Genomic DNA, 22,780 nt, shown 5'->3' with positions numbered 1-22,780 from the left:
GCTAAGTCTTTTCAGACTAATATTTTGATGCCCTGACTTATATTTTCTGCTTAAATTAGTGTTAGATTGCATTGAAGAAAATCTGAACCCTAACCCTAACTACCCAAACCCTTACCTAGGGTTAGGGTTAGTATTATTAGAAAAGATAGAGGATGTTTGATGGTATGGCTGTGTTGTAGGACAGAAGAGAAAGATAGGAAATGTGATATTTTAATGTTCTCTTCACATTTTTTTTCTTGCATATATGGCTCTATATACATTGCTATATTGGCCTAAGTGGGGATGTTGTCTAAAACCCAAAAAAGGAAAAGATTGAAAGAAAGTGGTTAAATGTCTTAATCTGTTGCATTTGGCATTGGATGCACTGGCATTTTAAGAGGTGTAGCTAATATCTATTGTGTATTCCTTATTCTTAACCTATTTGATGTTGATACCATGCTTATGGAGAGCACGATTCCACACAAAATTTCAATAGGAGAATACTTGTCAGAAACTGAAATTGTGCCTCAGTTGATACATTTTATTTGTTGTGGCAAGGCTGCTAAGTCTTTTCAGACTAATATTTTGATGCCCTGACTTATATTTTCTGCTTAAATGAGTGTTCGGCTGGATTGAAGAAAATCTCAGCCCTAACCCTAACTACCCAAACCCTTACCTAGGGTTAGGGTTAGTATTATTAGAAAAGATAGAGGATGTTTGATGGTATGGCTGTGTTGTAGGACAGAAGAGAAAGATAGGAAATGTGATATTTTAATGTTCTCTTCACATTTTTTTTCTTGCATTTGTGGGTCTATATACAGTACTGCATTGGCCTAAGTGGGGATGTAGTCTATATCCCCAAAAAGTAAAAGAGTGAAAGAAAGTGGTTAAATGTCTTAATGTCTTGCATTTGGCATTGAATGCACTGGAATTTTAACAGGTGTAGCTAATATCTATTGTGTATTCATGAGTCTTAACCTATTTAATGCTGATACCATGCTTATGGAGAGTACAATCCCACAAAAATTCCACAAAATTCAATAGCAGAATACTTGTCAGAAACTGAAATTGTGCCTCAGTTGATACATTTTATTTGTTGTGGCAAGGCTGCTAAGTCTTTTCAGACTAATATTTTGATGCCGTGAGTTATATTTTCTGCTTAAATTAGTGTTCGGCTGGATTGAAGAAAACCTGAGCCCTAACCCTAACTACCCAAACCCTTACCTAGGGTTAGGGTTAGTATTATTAGAAAACATAGAGGATGTTTGATGGTATGGCTGTGTTGTAGGACAGAAGAGAAAGTTAGGAAATGTAATATTTTAATGTTCTCTTCACATTTTTTTTCTTGCATTTATGGCTCTATATACAGTACTGCATTGGCCTTGTGGGGATGTAGTCTTTATCCCGAAAAAAGCAAAAGAGTGAAAGAAAGTGGTTAAATGTCTTAATCTGTTGCATTTGGTATTGAATGCACTGGCATTTTAACAGGTGTAGCTAATATCTATTGTGTATTCATGAGTCTTAACCTATTTAATGCTGATACCATGCTTATGGAGAGTACAATCCCACAAAAATTCCACAAAATTCAATAGCAGAATACTTGTCAGAAACTGAAATTGTGCCTCAGTTGATACATTTTATTTGTTGTGGCAAGGCTGCTAAGTCTTTTCAAACTAATATTTTGATGCCCTGACTTATATTTTCTGCTTAAATGAGTGTTCGGCTGGATTGAAGAAAATCTGAGCCCTAACCCTAACTACCCAAACCCTTAGCTAGGGTTAGGGTTAGTATTATTAGAAAACATAGAGGATGTTTGATGGCATGGCTGTGTTTTAGGACAGAAGAGAAAGTTAGGAAATGTAATATTTTAATGTTCTCTTCACATTTTTTTTCTTGCATTTTTGGCTTTATATACAGTACTGCATTGGCCTTGTGGGGATGTAGTCTATATCCCGAAAAAGCAAAAGAGTGAAAGAAAGTGGTTAAATGTCTTAATCTGTTGCATTTGGCATTGAATGCACTGGCATTTTAACAGGTGTAGCTAATATCTATTGTGTATTCATGAGTCTTAACCTATTTAATGCTGATACCATGCTTATGGAGAGTACAATCCCACAAAAATTCCACAAAATTCAATAGCAGAATACTTGTCAGAAACTGAAATTGTGCCTCAGTTGATACATTTTATTTGTTGTGGCAAGGCTGCTAAGTCTTTTCAGACTAATATTTTGATGCCGTGAGTTATATTTTCTGCTTAAATTAGTGTTAGATTGCATTGAAGAAAACCTGAACCCTAACCCTAACTACCCAAACCCTTACCTAGGGTTAGGGTTAGTATTATTAGAAAAGATAGAGGATGTTTGATGGTATGGCTGTGTTGTAGGACAGAAGAGAAAGATAGGAAATGTGATATTTTAATGTTTTCTTCACATTTTTTTTCTTGCATATATGGCTCTATATACATTACTATATTGGCCTAAGTGGGGATGTTGTTTAAAACCCAAAAAAGGAAAAGATTGAAAGAAAGTGGTTAAATGTCTTAATCTGTTGCATTTGGCATTGGATGCACTGGCATTTTAAGAGGTGTAGCTAATATCTATTGTGTATTCCTTATTCTTAACCTATTTGATGTTGATACCATGCTTATGGAGAGCACGATTCCACACAAAATTTCAATAGGAGAATACTTGTCAAAAAATGAAATTGTACCACAGTTGATACATTTTATTTGTTGTGGCAAGGCTGCTAAGTCTTTTCAGACTAATATTTTGATGCCCTGACTTATATTTTCTGCTTAAATGAGTGTTCGGCTGGATTGAAGAAAATCTCAGCCCTAACCCTAACTACCCAAACCCTTACCTAGGGTTAGGGTTAGTATTATTAGAAAACATAGAGAATGTTTGATGGCATGGCTGTGTTTTAGGACAGAAGAGAAAGTTAGGAAATGTAATATTTTAATGTTCTCTTCACATTTTTTTTCTTGCATTTTTGGCTTTATATACAGTACTGCATTGGCCTTGTGGGGATGTAGTCTATATCCCGAAAAAGCAAAAGAGTGAAAGAAAGTGGTTAAATGTCTTAATCTGTTGCATTTGGCATTGAATGCACTGGCATTTTAACAGGTGTAGCTAATATCTATTGTGTATTCATGAGTCTTAACCTATTTAATGCTGATACCATGCTTATGGAGAGTACAATCCCACAAAAATTCCACAAAATTCAATAGCAGAATACTTGTCAGAAACTGAAATTGTGCCTCAGTTGATACATTTTATTTGTTGTGGCAAGGCTGCTAAGTCTTTTCAGACTAATATTTTGATGCCGTGAGTTATATTTTCTGCTTAAATTAGTGTTAGATTGCATTGAAGAAAACCTGAACCCTAACCCTAACTACCCAAACCCTTACCTAGGGTTAGGGTTAGTATTATTAGAAAAGATAGAGGATGTTTGATGGTATGGCTGTGTTGTAGGACAGAATAGAAAGATAGGAAATGTGATATTTTAATGTTCTCTTCACATTTTTTTTCTTGCATATATTGCTCTATATACATTACTATATTGGCCTAAGTGGGGATGTTGTCTAAAACCCAAAAAAGGAAAAGATTGAAAGAAAGTGGTTAAATGTCTTAATTTGTTGCATTTGGCATTGGATGCACTGGCATTTTAAGAGGTGTAGCTAATATCTGTTGTGTATTCATGAGTCTTAACCTATTTAATGCTGATACCATGCTTATGGAGAGCACGATTCCACACAAAATTTCAATAGGAGAATACTTGTCAAAAAATGAAATTGTACCACAGTTGATACATTTTATTTCTTGTGACAAGGCTGCTAAGTCTTTTCAGACTAATATTTTGATGCCCTGACTTATATTTTCTGCTTAAATGAGTGTTCGGCTGGATTGAAGAAAATCTCAGCCCTAACCCTAACTACCCAAACCCTTACCTAGGGTTAGGGTTAGTATTATTAGAAAACATAGAGGATGTTTGATGGTATGGCTGTGTTGTAGGATAGAAGAGAAAGTTAGGAAATGTAATATTTTAATGTTCTCTTCACATTTTTTTTCTTGCATTTTTGGCTCTATATACAGTACTGCATTGGCCTTGTGGGGATGTAGTCTATATCCCGATAAAGCAAAAGAGTGAAAGAAAGTGGTTAAATGTCTTAATCTGTTGCATTTGGCATTGAATGCACTGGCATTTTAACAGGTGTAGCTAATATCTATTGTGTATTCATGAGTCTTAACCTATTTAATGCTGATACCATGCTTATGGAGAGTACAATCCCACAAAAATTCCACAAAATTCAATAGCAGAATACTTGTCAGAAACTGAAATTGTGCCTCAGTTGATACATTTTATTTGTTGTGGCAAGGCTGCTAAGTCTTTTCAGACTAATATTTTGATGCCGTGATTTAGATTTTCTGCTTAAATTAGTGTTAGATTGCATTGAAGAAAATCTGAACCCTAACCCTAACTACCCAAACCCTTACCTAGGGTTAGGGTTAGTATTATTAGAAAAGATAGAGGATGTTTGATGGTATGGCTGTGTTGTAGGACAGAAGAGAAAGATAGGAAATGTGATATTTTAATGTTCTCTTCACATTTTTTTTCTTGCATATATGGCTCTCTACACATTACTGCATTGGCCTAAGTGGGGATGTTGTCTAAAACCCAAGAAAGGAAAAGATTGAAAGAAAGTGGTTAAATGTCTTAATCTGTTGCATTTGGCATTGGATGCACTGATATTTTAAGAGGTGTAGCTAATATCTATTGTGTATTCCTTATTCTTAACCTATTTGATGTTGATACCATGCTTATGGAGAGCACGATTCCACACAAAATTTCAATAGGAGAATACTTGTCAGAAACTGAAATTGTGCCTCAGTTGATACATTTTATTTGTTGTGGCAAGGCTGCTAAGTCTTTTCAGACTAATATTTTGATGCCCTGACTTATATTTTCTGCTTAAATGAGTGTTCGGCTGGATTGAAGAAAATCTCAGCCCTAACCCTAACTACCCAAACCCTTACCTAGGGTTAGGGTTAGTATTATTAGAAAAGATAGAGGATGTTTGATGGCATGGCTGTGTTTTAGGACAGAAGAGAAAGTTAGGAAATGTAATATTTTAATGTTCTCTTCACATTTTTTTTCTTGCATTTTTGGCTTTATATACAGTACTGCATTGGCCTTGTGGGGATGTAGTCTATATCCCGAAAAAGCAAAAGAGTGAAAGAAAGTGGTTAAATGTCTTAATCTGTTGCATTTGGCATTGAATGCACTGGCATTTTAACAGGTGTAGCTAATATCTATTGTGTATTCATGAGTCTTAACCTATTTAATGCTGATACCATGCTTATGGAGAGTACAATCCCACAAAAATTCCACAAAATTCAATAGCAGAATACTTGTCAGAAACTGAAATTGTGCCTCAGTTGATACATTTTATTTGTTGTGGCAAGGCTGCTAAGTCTTTTCAGACTAATATTTTGATGCCGTGAGTTATATTTTCTGCTTAAATTAGTGTTAGATTGCATTGAAGAAAACCTGAACCCTAACCCTAACTACCCAAACCCTTACCTAGGGTTAGGGTTAGTATTATTAGAAAAGATAGAGGATGTTTGATGGTATGGCTGTGTTGTAGGACAGAATAGAAAGATAGGAAATGTGATATTTTAATGTTCTCTTCACATTTTTTTTCTTGCATATATGGCTCTATATACATTACTATATTGGCCTAAGTGGGGATGTTGTTTAAAACCCAAAAAAGGAAAAGATTGAAAGAAAGTGGTTAAATGTCTTAATCTGTTGCATTTGGCATTGGATGCACTGGCATTTTAAGAGGTGTAGCTAATATCTATTGTGTATTCCTTATTCTTAACCTATTTGATGTTGATACCATGCTTATGGAGAGCACGATTCCACACAAAATTTCAATAGGAGAATACTTGTCAGAAACTGAAATTGTACCACAGTTGATACATTTTATTTGTTGTGGCAAGGCTGCTAAGTCTTTTCAGACTAATATTTTGATGCCCTGACTTATATTTTCTGCTTAAATTAGTGTTAGATTGCATTGAAGAAAATCTGAACCCTAACCCTAACTACCCAAACCCTTACCTAGGGTTAGGGTTAGTATTATTAGAAAAGATAGAGGATGTTTGATGGTATGGCTGTGTTGTAGGACAGAAGAGAAAGATAGGAAATGTGATATTTTAATGTTCTCTTCACATTTTTTTTCTTGCATATATGGCTCTATATACATTGCTATATTGGCCTAAGTGGGGATGTTGTCTAAAACCCAAAAAAGGAAAAGATTGAAAGAAAGTGGTTAAATGTCTTAATCTGTTGCATTTGGCATTGGATGCACTGGCATTTTAAGAGGTGTAGCTAATATCTATTGTGTATTCCTTATTCTTAACCTATTTGATGTTGATACCATGCTTATGGAGAGCACGATTCCACACAAAATTTCAATAGGAGAATACTTGTCAGAAACTGAAATTGTGCCTCAGTTGATACATTTTATTTGTTGTGGCAAGGCTGCTAAGTCTTTTCAGACTAATATTTTGATGCCGTGAGTTATATTTTCTGCTTAAATTAGTGTTAGATTGCATTGAAGAAAACCTGAACCCTAACCCTAACTACCCAAACCCTTACCTAGGGTTAGGGTTAGTATTATTAGAAAACATAGAGGTAGTATGATGGCATGGCTGTGTTTTAGGACAGAAGAAAAAGTTAGGAAAGGTAATATTTTAATGTTCTCTTCACTTTTTCTTTCTTGCATTTATGGCTCTATATACAGTACTGCATTGGCCTTGTGGGGATGTAGTCTATTTCCCCAAAAAGCAAAAGAGTGAAAGAATATGGTTAAATGTCTTAATCTCTTGCATTTGGCATTGAATGCACTGGCATTTTAACAGGTGTAGCTAATATCTATTGTGTATTCATGAGTCTTAACCTATTTAATACTTATACCATGCTTATGGAGAGTACAATCCCACAAAAATTCCACAAAATTCAATAGCAGAATACTTGTCAGAAACTGAAATTGTGCCTCAGTTGATACATTTTATTTGTTGTGGCAAGGCTGCTAAGTCTTTTCAGACTAATATTTTGATGCCGTGAGTTATATTTTCTGCTTAAATTAGTGTTCGGCTGGATTGAAGAAAATCTCAGCCATAACCCTAACTACCCAAATCCTTACCTAGGGTTAGGGTTAGTATTATTAGAAAAGATAGAGGATGTTTGATGGTATGGCTGTGTTGTAGGACAGAAGAGAAAGATAGGAAATGTGATATTTTAATGTTCTCTTCACATTTTTTTTCTTGCATTTATGGCTCTATATACATTGCTATATTGGCCTAAGTGGGGATGTTGTCTAAAACCCAAAAAAGGAAAAGAGTGAAAGAATGTGGTTAAATGTCTTAATCTGTTGCATTTGGCATTGGATGCACTGGCATTTTAAGAGGTGTAGCTAATATCTATTGTGTATTCCTTATTCTTAACCTATTTGATGTTGATACCATGCTTATGGAGAGCACGATTCCACACAAAATTTCAATAGGAGAATACTTGTCAGAAACTGAAATTGTGCCTCAGTTGATACATTTTATTTGTTGTGGCAAGGCTGCTAAGTCTTTTCAGACTAGGGTTAGGGTTAGTATTATTAGAAAACATAGAGGATGTTTGAGGGCATGGCTGTGTTTTTGGACAGCAGAGAAATTTAGGAAATTTGATATATTCATGTTCTCTTCACATTTTTTTTGTACATATGGCTCTATATACTGCTGAGGCCTAGTGGGGATGTAGTCTAAATCCCGAAAAAGCAAAAGAGTGAAAGAAAGTGGTTAAATGTCTTAATCTGTTGCATTTGGCATTGAATGCACTGGCATTTTAACAGGTGTAGCTAATATCTGTTGTGTATTTCTGAGTCTTAACCTATTTAATGCTGATACCATGCTTATGGAGAGTACAATCCCTCAAAAATTCCACAAAATTTCAATAGCAGAATACTTGTCAGAAACTGAAATTGTGCCTCAGTTGATACATTTTATTTGTTGTGGCAAGGCTGCTAAGTCTTTTCAGACTAATATTTTGATGCCATGAGTTATATTTTCTGCGTAAATGAGTGTTCGGCTGGATTGAAGAAAATCTGAGCCCTAACCCTTACTACCCAAAACCTTAGCTAGGGTTAGGGTTAGTATTATTAAAAAACATAGAGGATGTTTGATGGCATGGCTGTGTTTTAGGACAGAAGAGAAAGATAGGAAATGTGATATTTTAATGTTCTCTTCACATTTTTTTTCTTGCATTTTTGGCTCTATATACAGTATTGTATTGGCCTTGTGGGGATGTAGTCTATATCCCGAAAAAGCAAAAGAGTGAAAGAAATTGGTTAAATTTCTTAATCTGTTGCATTTGGCATTGAATGCACTGGCATTTTAACAGGTGTAGCTAATATCTATTGTGTATTCATGAGTCTTAACCTATTTAATGTTGATACCATGCTTATGGAGAGTACAATCCCACAAAAATTCCACAAAATTCAATAGCAGAATACTTGTCAGAAACTGAAATTGTGCCTCAGTTGATACATTTTATTTGTTGTGGCAAGGCTGCTAAGTCTTTTCAGACTAATATTTTGATGCCGTGAGTTATATTTTCTGCTTAAATTAGTGTTAGATTGCATTGAAGAAAATCTGAACCCTAACCCTAACTACCTAATCCCTTACCTAGGGTTAGGGTTAGTATTATTAGAAAAGATAGAGGATGTTTGATGGTATGGCTGTGTTGTAGGACAGAAGAGAAAGATAGGAAATGTGATATTTTAATGTTCTCTTCACATTTATTTTCTTGTATTTATGGCTCTATATACAGTACTGCATTGGCCTTGTGGGGATGTAGTCTATATCCCCAAAAAGCAAAAGAGTGAAAGAAAGTGGTTAAATGTCTTAATCTGTTGCATTTGCCATTGAATGCACTGGCATTTTAACAGGTGTAGCTAATATCTATTGTGTATTCATGAGTCTTAACCTATTTAATGCTGATACCATGCTTATGGAGAGTACAATCCCACAAAAAATCCACAAAATTCAATAGCAGAATACTTGTCAGAAACTGAAATTGTGCCTCAGTTGATACATTTTATTTGTTGTGGCAAGGCTGCTAAGTCTTTTCAGACTAATATTTTGATGCCATGAGTTATATTTTCTGCGTAAATGAGTGTTCGGCTGGATTGAAGAAAATCTGAGCCCTAACCCTTACTACCCAAAACCTTAGCTAGGGTTAGGGTTAGTATTATTAGAAAACATAGAGGATGTTTGATGGCATGACTGTGCTTTAGGACAGAAGAGAAAGTTAGGAATGTAATATTTTAAGGTTCTCTTCACATTTTTTTTCTTGCATTTATGGCTCTATATACAGTACTGCATTGGCCTTGTGGGGATGTAGTGTATATCCCGAAAAAGCAAAAGAGTGAAAGAAAGTGGTTAAATGTCTTAATCTGTTGCATTTGGCATTGAATGCACTGGCATTTTAACAGGTGTAGCTAATATCTATTGTGTATTCATGAGTCTTAACATATTTAATGTTGATACCATGCTTATGGAGAGTACAATCCCACAAAAATTCCACAAAATTCAATAGCAGAATACTTGTCAGAAACTGAAATTGTGCCTCAGTTGATACATTTTATTTGTTGTGGCAAGGCTGCTAAGTCTTTTCAGACTAATATTTTGATGCCGTGAGTTATATTTTCTGCTTAAATTAGTGTTAGATTGCATTGAAGAAAACCTGAACCCTAACCCTAACTACCCAAACCCTTACCTAGGGTTAGGGTTAGTATTATTAGAAAAGATAGAGGATGTTTGATGGTATGGCTGTGTTGTAGGACAGAAGAGAAAGATAGGAAATGTGATATTTTAATGTTCTCTTCACATTTTTTTTCTTGCATTTTTGGTTCTATATACAGTACTGTATTGGCCTTGTGGGGATGTAGTCTATATCCCGAAAAAGCAAAAGAGTGAAAGAAAGTGGTTAAATGTCTTAATCTGTTGCATTTGGCATTGAATGCACTGGCATTTTAACAGGTGTAGCTAATATCTATTGTGTATTCATGAGTCTTAACCTATTTAATGTTGATACCATGCTTATGGAGAGTACAATCCCACAAAAAATCCACAAAATTCAATAGCAGAATACTTGTCAGAAACTGAAATTGTGCCTCAGTTGATACATTTTATTTGTTGTGGCAAGGCTGCTAAGTCTTTTCAGACTAATATTTTGATGCCGTGAGTTATATTTTCTGCGTAAATGAGTGTTCGGCTGGATTGAAGAAAATCTGAGCCCTAACCCTTACTACCCAAAACCTTAGCTAGGGTTAGGGTTAGTATTATTAGAAAACATAGAGGATGTTTGATGGCATGACTGTGCTTTAGGACAGAAGAGAAAGTTAGGAATGTAATATTTTAAGGTTCTCTTCACATTTTTTTTCTTGCATTTATGGCTCTATATACAGTACTGCATTGGCCTTGTGGGGATGTAGTCTATATCCTGAAAAAGCAAAAGAGTGAAAGAAAGTGGTTAAATGTCTTAATCTGTTGCATTTGGCATTGAATGCACTGGCATTTTAACAGGTGTAGCTAATATCTATTGTGTATTCATGAGTCTTAACATATTTAATGTTGATACCATGCTTATGGAGAGTACAATCCCACAAAAATTCCACAAAATTCAATAGCAGAATACTTGTCAGAAACTGAAATTGTGCCTCAGTTGATACATTTTATTTGTTGTGGCAAGGCTGCTAAGTCTTTTCAGACTAATATTTTGATGCCGTGAGTTATATTTTCTGCTTAAATTAGTGTTAGATTGCATTGAAGAAAACCTGAACCCTAACCCTAACTACCCAAACCCTTACCTAGGGTTAGGGTTAGTATTATTAGAAAAGATAGAGGATGTTTGATGGTATGGCTGTGTTGTAGGACAGAAGAGAAAGATAGGAAATGTGATATTTTAATGTTCTCTTCACATTTTTTTCTTGCATATATGTCTCTATATACATTACTGCATTGGCCTAAGTGGGGATGTTGTCTAAAACCCAAAAAAGGAAAAGATTGAAAGAAAGTGGTTAAATGTCTTAATCTGTTGCATTTGGCATTGGATGCACTGGCATTTTAAGAGGTGTAGGTAATATCTATTGTGTATTCCTTAATCTTAACCTATTTGATGTTGATACCATGCTTATGGAGAGCATTATTAGAATTTCAATAGGAGAATACTTGTCAAAAAATGAAATTGTACCACAGTTGATACATTTTATTTGTTGTGGCAAGGCTGCTAAGTCTTTTCAGACTAATATTTTGATGCCCTGACTTATATTTTCTGCTTAAATGAGTGTTCGGCTGGATTGAAGAAAATCTGAGCCCTAACCCTAACTACCCAAACCCTTAGCTAGGGTTAGGGTTAGTATTATTAGAAAACATAGAGGATGTTTGAGGGCATGGCTGTGTTTTTGGACAGAAGAGAAAGTTAGGAAAAGTGTTTTGATAGATGAAAATTTAAACTTTGCAGACATACCAGTTACAGTTTCAAGAAGGCTAGTCACTATATGTTTTCAATGAGGTAGCCCAAACAATTTTGGGGTGAGTGTATAGGTTTCAGAGAGGATTTATACAATGTTAGTACATGCATCCTTACTTTTTGTATTTCGGTTTTGCATAATAGCCTGAGTATTAAGAGAAAAGGTTAATTCGCCAATTTGGTAGTATATAAAATAATAGGTTGATCACAGAAACAGCTTAAAGAGCTGTATTAGAGCAGTTCACAAGAAAGCTCAGCTTATCATAGATGACCCTCCAAACCCTCTTCATTCCCATTTCCATTTGCTTCCTTCAGGGAGGTAGTTTGAATGCCTGTGACTAAGAAACATGTACACAAGAAATCCTTTGATCCCTTTGAAGTCAGTATACTAACTGCAACTATATGACTGTTTCCTGTATGGAGCTATAGGATTATGTGTAATGGTAATGTAATATAGGGCAAGAGGTGTGTACAGTATGTTTTATTGCATGTGAAGGACCATTGTTCATTTTAATGTACATTTATTTTATGTTTAGTGTACTTTTGGTAGTTTTTTACATTTGGCAAAGACAAAATTGTACCCTTTTGGTGGACAATAAATTCATATCTTATCTCTTGTTTAACAGGTTTCACCAAACTCTCAAAAATAACTAAGGTATTTTTTAGTAGCATCCAATCACATGGTACAGGAATTTTCCTAGTGGACTATGTTTGTATCTAGGCAACTGAGCACTGTTTTATTAAAGCAGTCCAAGAGAGCACTGACTTACTTACCTTAAATCTACCTTCTTTAGCCTAAGGTAAGTTATTCATTAGCTAAAAAATGCATTGTTATATGATTCATACTTTTAGAATAGTCATGTTTCCTTGCTGGTTTAATTATAATAAATAATGAAAAAATGATGGATAATCAAATGAGGCTGCATGTGAATATAACTGAAGAAAATTCACAAGATTCATCTCCTCTGCATAATCACATGCTGTATTTAAGTAATGATCATCATTTTGTAAACACAAAAGAGAGCATTTTAACTTATATTTTCCCTCTCATCTGATTCAATATGATGTAGAAAATCCTATTTTGTATTTTTGTTAGTTTGAACTGATTTAATGATTGATAAGCAGGGGACCAAATTCAAACTTGCATAGAAGGACAATAATGTTTGTTTTTCTAAACTATCAACACTAAGCAAGTAAGGATATTTCTTATAGAATTTAGAAAATGTTGTAGGCTCTGCTCTAGGAGCTATCTGTCCTTGTATCACTGGGACCTGGTCACCTTTATGTAATTTTAGGGAACCTTTGTTATTTTTATTTATGTTACATAAATACTAAATTCAATATTGTATACTCAATATTACACTTCATCCAGTCAAGATGAGTGGCTCAGTGTGTGGATGCCTACAGATTTGTTTATTATTTTAATTTTATTTTTTATGTAATTGATGCTTCATCACTGTAATCTGTCTAAATATCAAAAAGAGAGTTTTTTTTAATTTTTGTTATACAGTAAAACTTGACTAATGACTTTGCTGTTTATCTGTACATGTTTCACACAATCCTTTAGAAATGTAGCAGTTCTCTTAAACCACAATCAGCATCAGGTCTATATGTTTTGTGATTTTTTTTTAATTTTTATTTGGACATAAGCTTAACAAAAATAACTTAAATTATATTTTTTTATTCATAAGTTTACAAAAAACGTAAATGTATTTCTGTAATTTTTCAGGTCTCTTAAAGAAGAAATCATGGAAAATGGGACTATAAATGTAATGACAGCTGGCTTTTCATTAGCTGGTTTTGATTTGACCCCTGAAGGTGTATATCTGACTGTCGTCATTGGAATTATTATTTACTTATTTTCTGTTTTCTGTAACCTGAGTCTTCTGGTTCTTATTGCTACAGACAAGCACTTACATGAGCCAATGTACCTGTTTCTTTTCAACCTGTCAGTTAATGACTTGATAGGGATCTCTGCTGTGATTCCCAGAGCAATTATGGATTTAGTGTCTGTAAGAAGGAAAATTACTTTCCCTTTCTGTCTCATTCAAGCCTTCTGTGTTCACATGTATGGTGGTGCGACTCTTCTCATATTAGCAGTGATGGCCTTCGATAGGTACATTGCAATCTGTCACCCTTTGAGGTACCATACAATCATATCAGGTAACACTGTGACAAAACTAATTGTGTTTGTTTGGGTCTTCGACTTTGTATTGATCAGCACCCTGTTTGCACTCCTTTTAAGATTCCCTTTCTGTAGAACCGTTCTCTCAAATTTTTACTGTGAGAATTCCACTCTACTTCTAGCAACCTGTGCTGAAGATACTAGTGTAAATAATATCTATGGGTTACTTATTACAGGTTTTCTTCATGCAATAGGAATATTTTCTGTTGTTTTTACGTATGGCAGAATTCTCTCCACATGCCTCAGAAGCAAGGAGTCTGAATCAAAAACTAAAGCTCTTTACACATGTGCAACACATTTACTTGCTTTCCTTATTTATGAATTTTCTAGCCTCATTATTATTCTTGCTTATCGATTCCCTCAAACACCACTGAACCTGCGTAGATTCATGGGAATGTCCTTTGTCATATTTCCTCCAGTTCTTAATCCAGTAATATATGGGATTAAGACAAAAGAAATAAAAAATTCTTTAAGAAGAGCTTTAGTAATAAGATATTTTTTATAAAAGAAAGCATAGGTTCTGGGCAAAGAGATTGTTGGTGGAGTGGATGATTACAGATATTTCTTGAAGTGATGATACTTTTTTTTACACCACTTCATCTAGTGTATTGAACTCCAGTGTAATGCCGATTTCACTTTTGCAAAATGATTCATGTTTTTTTTATTGCCAGTTTTGAGTACAAAACACTGAATAATAATTTACAATCTCACTTTGTACTATATTTTAGTTTATGTCTGTGTCATTACTAATGAAAAACTGTTGAATAAAAACCTTAATTATTTCTATATATTCTAGCAAATGTGTTTAATTATTTAATAGCTCAAGGGATAAATTGTGGTAGGAGAATGCCAGTCGATTGTTAATAAATAAATAAACAGTCAGACAGCAGGCAGGTCCTGGAAATATCAGTATTTATTTTAAATAAGCATTTTATGTTTCAAGTTGAACCCACTACTTATGGTTTTACTGTAATATAATTTAATTAGTCAGATTTAGAAATGTTAAACTTCTGACATATTTCAGAAGTTTGTCATGTTTGCCTAATTCAGTTCAGATCATCAGTTTTATACACCTGTTTTATAATTCCTGATGTATGATATTCTTCATAAAAACACAGTTTGTCACTTCATAAGCTCTTTAACCAAATCTTCAAAACACCTTCTCAAAAATTCTAACATCTTTCCCATAATCTATCACATCTGAAAGTTTTGTTCTGAATTCTTTCAATCAAAGCTCTTGATTATTTAATAAAACCAAATACTGGCGATATTAGTCAAGATAAATCCAACCACTCTGTAAAAACTGTGTATATACAGTATATAAAACTATGACAGGAGATCTCTTCTCCAAACAGCAAGGGACAATATACCTGACCTACTGTTTAATGTATCCACAGAGATTAGTAACACCTGTTACTAGTTTAGCAATTTATGGATCAAATTCAATGATAGCAAATATTCCACTGTTCACACCTTGGGTACTGAGGATCTAGGAGAGCCAGTCCCAGAGGGATCTAAAAATAGATTTAGCCAATTAATGCTATTTATTCTATACATAAAGCTCTCATATTGGGTGGTCCCATATTGGTGATCCAGTAAAGGTTTGAACATAAACCATAAGGCTAGCTGTATTGACTACCTGTTGCTAACTGAAGCCTGTGTCTGTGACCAGGATTCCCCAGGCTGTATCATACAGAGTACTGCCGGGTTGAGGTTGTTACTAGTGGACCAATATTCTCTCTGTTATAAAAATAGCAACTCCTGGCACCTGTCACTGCCAGGCTGCGGTAATACCCTGTAACGTGGGATTGGGGCTGCAGGTTTCCACGGCACCTGATTCGCTGGCCAAAGATGATTGACAGGTGGCACTTGTGGTGCATTTGTTGTTAGTAAAATGATTGCTTAATTTAATTTCTCTACTTTGTATGTTTAAATCCGCTAAATATGAAATAGTAACATGGAATTTTACAACTAAAGGCAACTTTTGGTAGCTGGGAATAAAAATAACAGGAGCATAACATATCTGAATGTTGTAAACCAAATTAATTTAGGTTTATAAATATATTATATATAAATATATTATACAGAATTCCACCATCTTTGTAAGCATTTGATGTATCAAAGTCTTTAATTCAGTCACTGTATTTATTTTGGAAGTTTTGACATGCTCTTTCTAACTATATTAAGTTGATATACTTCATAAAAAGCTGTAATGTTTTAACCTTTTCTATTAATCCTTGCTGTCATTATTTCAATTAAAAGTCTTGTTCTTTTTAGAATCTATTTAATAGGGAATATAATATGGAATCGTGTAACTAAAGAAATTAATAACAATATTACTTTAAGGATCTAAATCTAATATATATTTCTGTAGCATGTAGTATGACTGTATTCTACTTTTTTTGTAAAATCTGCATCAATTTCTTTGACTCATTCACTCATGATTACATTGGAAACATTTTTAACCAATCTGTTTCAGCTATGTTTCCAAGTGGTGCGTTGGTGCAACGGGTTGGTACATGCACCTCCGATCTCAGAGACCTGGATTTGATTCCTGCTTATGGCACAAGTTTTTCTTCTAACAAAGACTGCTTTTTAAAAAATAAAATAGTTAATATTATTGATATATTGACTTATTTATTATTTTTATATATCACGTGTTCAATGTTAAATTATATTAAAATATGAATGAGCAAATGGGAATGCTGTCAACAGTGGGAGCAAAAACCAGTTCAACTGGTTTAATTCAGTTTAATTTCAAATACTTTATTCATTGCCATAGGGCAATTTTAATACAAGCCTTTACAACAAACCTTAGAACTAAATGGTATATATTATAATTGAGAATAACAATGTGGTATTAAAAAGACCACTGAAACTAAACTGTAATAATATATCTGATCATTATCAACAATGAATTTATTCATGAATGAATGAATGAATTTCAATAATTTTCTTCTGCATCATTTGTTTTCTCCGGTTTTCATAACCTTTGCTTTCTTATTAAATGCCTATTTATGATACAGGATGTTTCATATGTAAACAACTTTGAGAACAACCAAAAACCAAGGGCATTTTAAAGATCGTAATTTGTTGCCTGTTGCTTGCTGGGATAGGTTCCAGCTCCCCTGTACTGGATAAAGAGATTAGAAAATGGATGGAACTAAATGTAAATATGTGAAATGCCTGACCAGATATAAAGCAGAATAATCACTTTTTTACGATAACACGCATTATGCAATATTTTATATGCATCAGTCGAAGCGTAAAATAAAATGTCGCATAATACTGTACGGCACGATGGACAACTGATTCTTTAATTTTTTTAAGAAAATCGAAAATAAGAAAGAATAATGTGTCCTTGCCTTACTTAGACATTGCATAACTTTAAGAGATATAAAAAATTTAGGGTTTAGATAGTTAAAAACCACTTTTTATGCAAGAAAAACAGGCATTTTCTTCCTCATGATCAGCTTAGAATCTTTTTGTAAGCTGTTAGTTTAATTTTACTTTTTAATTAAATATTTTAAACCCTTTAATTTTGTAAACACAATGTGTTTCATACAGAAAAAGTCCCATGGTGTGAAGCAGATCAGCAGGTCGCTGAGAAAATAGCACACTACCCACTGATCTCGGTCTGAGAAGACTGCAGCGCTTATGGCACCAAGCGCGTCTGCCTTTAAAACTTAGTTTATAAAATTGATCAAGTAACGTAAATCATTTCTTTTAACTTCAAGTCTTTTAATTATCATTAAACATAGTTTTCTTACCAGTTAGTTTTATTTTTTAAACCATCATTAAACAGCGGGAGCTTCGTGTACTTTCTAATGACATTAAACGTGGAAAGATTATACACTTTAATCATTTTTAATTTTGTAATAACTTTTTGAAAAGTTTCATCTATACAAATACCACAGACGAATCTCGACTGTATTTATGAATTTATGTAACACATGGTTCAATATTTTATATACATCTGAATAAGAAAGTCGGGTGTTAGCATAAACTATTAGTAATCAATAATTAATATAAAAATTTCCACTGTAATAAATTGTTGCACTTCTCGCACATCCTGTAAAAAAAAATAATTTACAAGACTTTGTTCAGATATTTGTTAAATCTGACTATAAGTAAATCTGACAGAAAATAAGTAAAATCCAAGCTTATAAAATAAAAAAAATTAAGGTAAAATATAATTTAAAATTAAGGTGTGTCTCTGCCTACTCTTTCTCACCTACTGCGATTCGGACACAGAATGGTGGGGGGAGGGGGGTGTCTTCCCACCTCTATGACTAAAATGCCAAAGAGGAATGGCTTAAGCGACATACAGAGCCGAAACACTTTCATTCCCGTCTTCTCCACTTTAAAGGTACCCTTCTGTGGAAGAATTTTCACCTCGAACGTTTGCCCACCAACTAACAAGCAGACACAAACTAAATAACAACACAAAATGTATTTGCAAGAATAGTGATTACAAACATTAAAAAAATCATACGTTCAAAATCACAAGTCAGTCATTGCAAAATGCACTGTTATATTAAAACTAACACTCTATGGGCACTACACTGTGAAGGACGCTGACCACTAGCTCCATTCCCAATAACTTCACGGAGGCAACGTCATGTAGCTAATTCACAGCTGGATACAATTTTATCTTGCCTCGTGAAACCGAATATCCAGACATTTGTCAAGAAATTTACTAAAATTATCCAATTCAGTAATCTCACTGTCTTAATCTCACTATGCGCCCCTGTAACGTCCCAGTGTGTGTTCTCTGTGTTTTTTTTTCTGTTATGTCCACACTGCTGACCCTTGATTGTTCTCCCTTCCCCATTGGCCCACCATTACACCATACTTTCCGTATGATGTCATCATCAATTAGCTCTCAGCCAATCAGAACTCATTTTATTCACTATATAACATGGAGGCTCTCAGGAAGAAAAGGCCTTTCGTTTGACTTCGGTCCCATTTGGTTTTGGTCATCGCTTCGCTTCGCTTCTGGTTATTGCTTCGGCTTCATTTGTTGGTTTGTTTTGCATTGTGTGTGTGTGTATTTCCGTATAGCTTCGGCTTTGTTGTGTTGTTGGTTTTCTGTTAGTTTCTTTGTACTTTCGTTTGTTTGTGTGTTCATCCTTGTTTTGCCATTACCTTGCCCCAGTGTTACATGTTCAACTTTTGTGTTCTTTTGTACCCTGCTCCTGTTGATTACTCCTGTTTTCCCTTATTTGTATTCCTGGTTCACTTGTGTTTTTGTGTGAACTTTTGTATATAAGGTTAGTTTAGGTTGTTGGGTACACTTTACACACTTAGTTGATTTTGTATTAGTACACTAGTTTAGTACGGGTGAGTGTCATTTGTCTTGTATGGTTTTGGGAAGTCAGTGCAGGTTAGCTAGGGTGTTGAAGATGCCGAAGACCATGTGTTTCGGGTTTTCTTTTGTAGTCAGATTAGCTTTCCCTCACTGTCCTAGCCGGCTCCATTTTGTTTGTTATTTTCTTTTCTTTGGCACCACTCTAGTTCCTTACCCTTATCACGCTTCCTGTCCCTCACCAAAACCCACCTGCTTCCAAAAGAATTAAACTAAATGTTACACCCCTTTACCCCTAGACACCTGGGGTGCTCACTCAATCTTCACACTCCCAGTATAATAAAAACCCTGTGTTTTCAGGTGTGAAATCTCTGTTGTACAGTAGCTGTTAGTACAATGACAAATATAATTGCAGTTCTCTCACAGTAAAATACTATGCAAGCTATATTCACATTTCTGATAATTGTACATATCAAATATTAATTTGAATAATAATGTTAAAACATGAATGAACCTCTAGACGATCTCCAAGATGCTCGGAAAGAGTTCGGGAGGGATTGTTTCATGCCAGTCAGCACAGGGAAAGTGGGCATTTATTTCACTCTCCGTCACTCTCCCCAACCCCAATCCCCAGGACAGACAAAGGTGATAAAGGTGATAAAAATTCATTCAAAAGTGTGTGGTGTGTTAACACAAACTCTGCCAACAGAGCCACTTGTAAGAGCAAGGTGACTTTCTGCTTAATTAAATAAAGCTACAGTACAGACAGATTTTACAATCTTCAAGCAAAAGGTTCCTTTTGAGAAGTCATGTACTGCTTGCAAAGTAGCTGATTTTCTAGCAGCACATGACTTCTCAAAAGGTACCTTTTTCTCTCTTGTGCAAACTCAACAAAGGTTTATTTTTTTATCATTTCGAAACGTGGACGGTATGCCTCAGGGATACTTAAAATACTGTAGTATACTGTAGTATACAGTTTAAAATTAAGAAAAGTCTAAACAGTATACAACTTATAGCAAATTCTATAATAGGAAAAAGACAGTCCCTTAACATTGAGCGTGATTTGACACCAGGCGTTTTCTGGCAACAGCCCAAATGCTCCACACGCCACGTTAAGCTCTCACTGCTCCACCTTGCGGTTTTACAAACTATTGCAGCCCCACAAATGAATATTCTTTAAAAGGCATGGTAAGCCACAGAGATCTGTATGTGTACTACAGCATGTCTGTATTTTAAACATTTAAAGCATGTAACATGTCAGTGGTTGAACAATATTTGTCCATTCAGTCAATATAAATTACACTCTATGGCTATGGGTGGCTACACAAGGAGCTAGAAATTATGGAGCTATGAACTAATGGTTCACACCGGAGCTATGCAACTAGCATCCCCTCCAATCCACCCAATTTCAGAATATTTATACAATAATCTGTTTTCAACTGACCACCCTGACGCTATAAAGCTGAAGCTACCTGTAACTGAAAATCTACAGGAAGAGAAAAGGTAAAAGATTAAGTTTCGTAATCATAAAATGGTAAACAGTTAGTTTACTTACTACTGTACAGTATCTGCATAGGACGTCATGACTCAAAGTGTGGTTTATTGTGTTGCATGTTTGTGTTCTATTGAGATTATGGGGGTTAGTCTGCCTCATATAACACAACGGCAGGCGGACCGACGCGACGGTTGGAGTATTCTCGGTCGCATTTAATGGCAACGTCAGCTCAAAGATTTGGTTCAAACCACCAAATGTAGATGGGCGTGCCGACAAGCGTACTGATGCGGGATTAACGCTAGGATGAGAGAGAGTCTGCCTCATATCACAAAGGCAAAACTGTCCTGTTTCAAAATTATGCTAAAATATCACCTAATACTGTCACGCCCTCTGCAGCCAGAGGGCGCTCCTTCTCTGTCCTGTCCCTAGTTTCCGGTCTGCCGTCCTTCTTGTCCCTCTCTTTCCCTTGGGCTATATATTTCTGGGTCTAGCACTCTGTCCTCGCTCAGCATTGACGTTCGGATGTCCTGAGACCCGCCTAGCACCAAGGCGCCCCACGTCCGCTCCCTGAGGGCATAGGTTTCTATACGGCATTCCTGAACTCTTTGCACTATTGAGCTCGGGCCTTTTTCCCGTCTTGCCGCTACGCATATGGGTCTTTTTCCGCTCTCCTACTCCCCACGGTTAGTCCCTTTGGACGTCCGTGACAAATACCACATTAGCAGGAGACGAACAGAAAATATTTTTGGACTATTAGTCAAATGATTCAAGAACAGATTCTTGTGGGACATCAGATGTGATGAACTTTGTTGAGGACTTTATATGACTAATTTAAAAAAAAATTATACTGTACATCCATTTCAATCTGAAAATCCACACAGCTAGTGGCTTGTGAGATATTGATTTACTTCTGTGGAAAATACTGAAAAATCAGCTTTTAGAGGGTAAAAACTCTTAGTAACGTAACAAAATACTTAAAGTATTAGTTTACCCCAGATTCTAGGGAATATAAGTTTTCCTAATTGTTTACAGTGAATGTGACAGAGACTGTAGATGTTCAAGTAGGTAGCTGCATGAGCATGCGTTCCAAAGGAACAAGTAAAGGTTTATTCCATGCTGAAAAGAAAAGAAACACAATGTTTCCACACCCAAAGAAGGGTCCAGAGCTGAGACATTGTGTTTATTTTCTTCTCTTTTCAGCATGAAATAAACCTTTACTTGTTCCTTTGGAGAGACTGTAGATGTCTGTTTAGAAATAATTCATTGGCAGGATAGTTTTCTGTTTTTTTAAATGGACATTTTTAGTCAGTTCTTTTATTTAAATGTATGATACAGAAAAAGACACTATATTATATACAAATAAGATAATATGGGCCATCAGCAAATCAATTATTTGTCAGACCTAACCATCAAAATGTTCATGTACTGTAGTACTGAGTAACATAATAATGTAATAAAGAGAAAATGTTCAGCTACACTGCCCTAGTCATTTTAAAGTTAAAGTTAAAAATGGAGACATTAAAATGTATTAGAACATACAGCTATAGAAAAAGTAGAAACCACAGTGGAACACATTGGGCAACACCAGCTGCAAAAGAAAATATTTACAGTAAAACTTCATTCATTTTCAATTAAGGAATTTATAAATTATATATCAGACAAAGGTAAGAAAGTCCCTTTAATTAAATTTTCTTATACATAGTTAAACACACATACATAGACATATAAAAAGAAGTTCAAAATGGAAATTACAGTAGAAATCAGTGTTTCTGTATTGCAGAATAGATTCTGAGATACCGTCTCCATTTTAAAAATATTTAACACAGCGTTATGGAACCAATTGTTTCCAACTATGACCTTTAGTACACAGTCAAAATGGACCTGCCAATATGACTGGAGAAGGAGCAAAATCACAAGATTAAGGATGATCAAAGTTTTTCCATGCAAAATTGTAAGGGCCAATCAACGGTGTCAAATTCCCAGTGTATATTACAGGACACACTGGCTTTGTGTAAAGAAATACATACTGTACAAAGGCATTTACTGTACATACCAAACTATGTACATATTGTATAATCAATACCTTGGTTTTAACAGAAAACATGTCCTGACACATATGGAATAAAATGAAAAACTGATAAGGTGAACAGAACAATATTTAAACAGAGAAACCACAGATTTCCCTTATGAGCAAAAGTTAAAGAGCAAAGCTTCTTTATTGAGGCCTGAA

General features: G+C 34.9%; 1 protein-coding gene across 1 annotated transcript; it reads left to right on the top strand.

Annotated features, from left to right (window-relative positions):
* The first annotated feature begins 13,310 nt into the window (after positions 1–13,310).
* On the top strand, positions 13,311–15,606 carry LOC148658264 (olfactory receptor 1M1-like). Its single transcript, XM_088639754.1, has 2 exons — positions 13,311–13,923; positions 15,503–15,606. Exons 1-2 carry the CDS (start codon positions 13,311–13,313, stop codon positions 15,604–15,606), a joined length of 717 nt encoding a protein of 238 aa, XP_088495880.1.
* The last annotated feature ends 7,174 nt before the right edge of the window (positions 15,607–22,780 follow it).

This window comes from Lepisosteus platostomus, chromosome 7, assembly GCF_059453375.1.
Source record: "Lepisosteus platostomus isolate fLepPlt1 chromosome 7, fLepPlt1.hap1, whole genome shotgun sequence".
Classification (NCBI taxonomy): domain Eukaryota; kingdom Metazoa; phylum Chordata; class Actinopteri; order Semionotiformes; family Lepisosteidae; genus Lepisosteus; species Lepisosteus platostomus.
The sequence above is the reverse complement of the archived record's forward strand: the minus strand, read 5'-3'. Positions and strand labels throughout refer to the sequence as shown.

Bases quoted from the DNA above. Each gene is read 5' to 3' on its own strand.
- LOC148658264 (XM_088639754.1), top strand. From the start codon at position 13,311: ATGGAAAATGGGACTATAAATGTAATGACAGCTGGCTTTTCATTAGCT. The intron at 13,924-15,502 runs GTTTTCTTCATG...TTATAAAAATAG, and splicing joins CTATGGGTTACTTATTACAG to CAACTCCTGGCACCTGTCAC.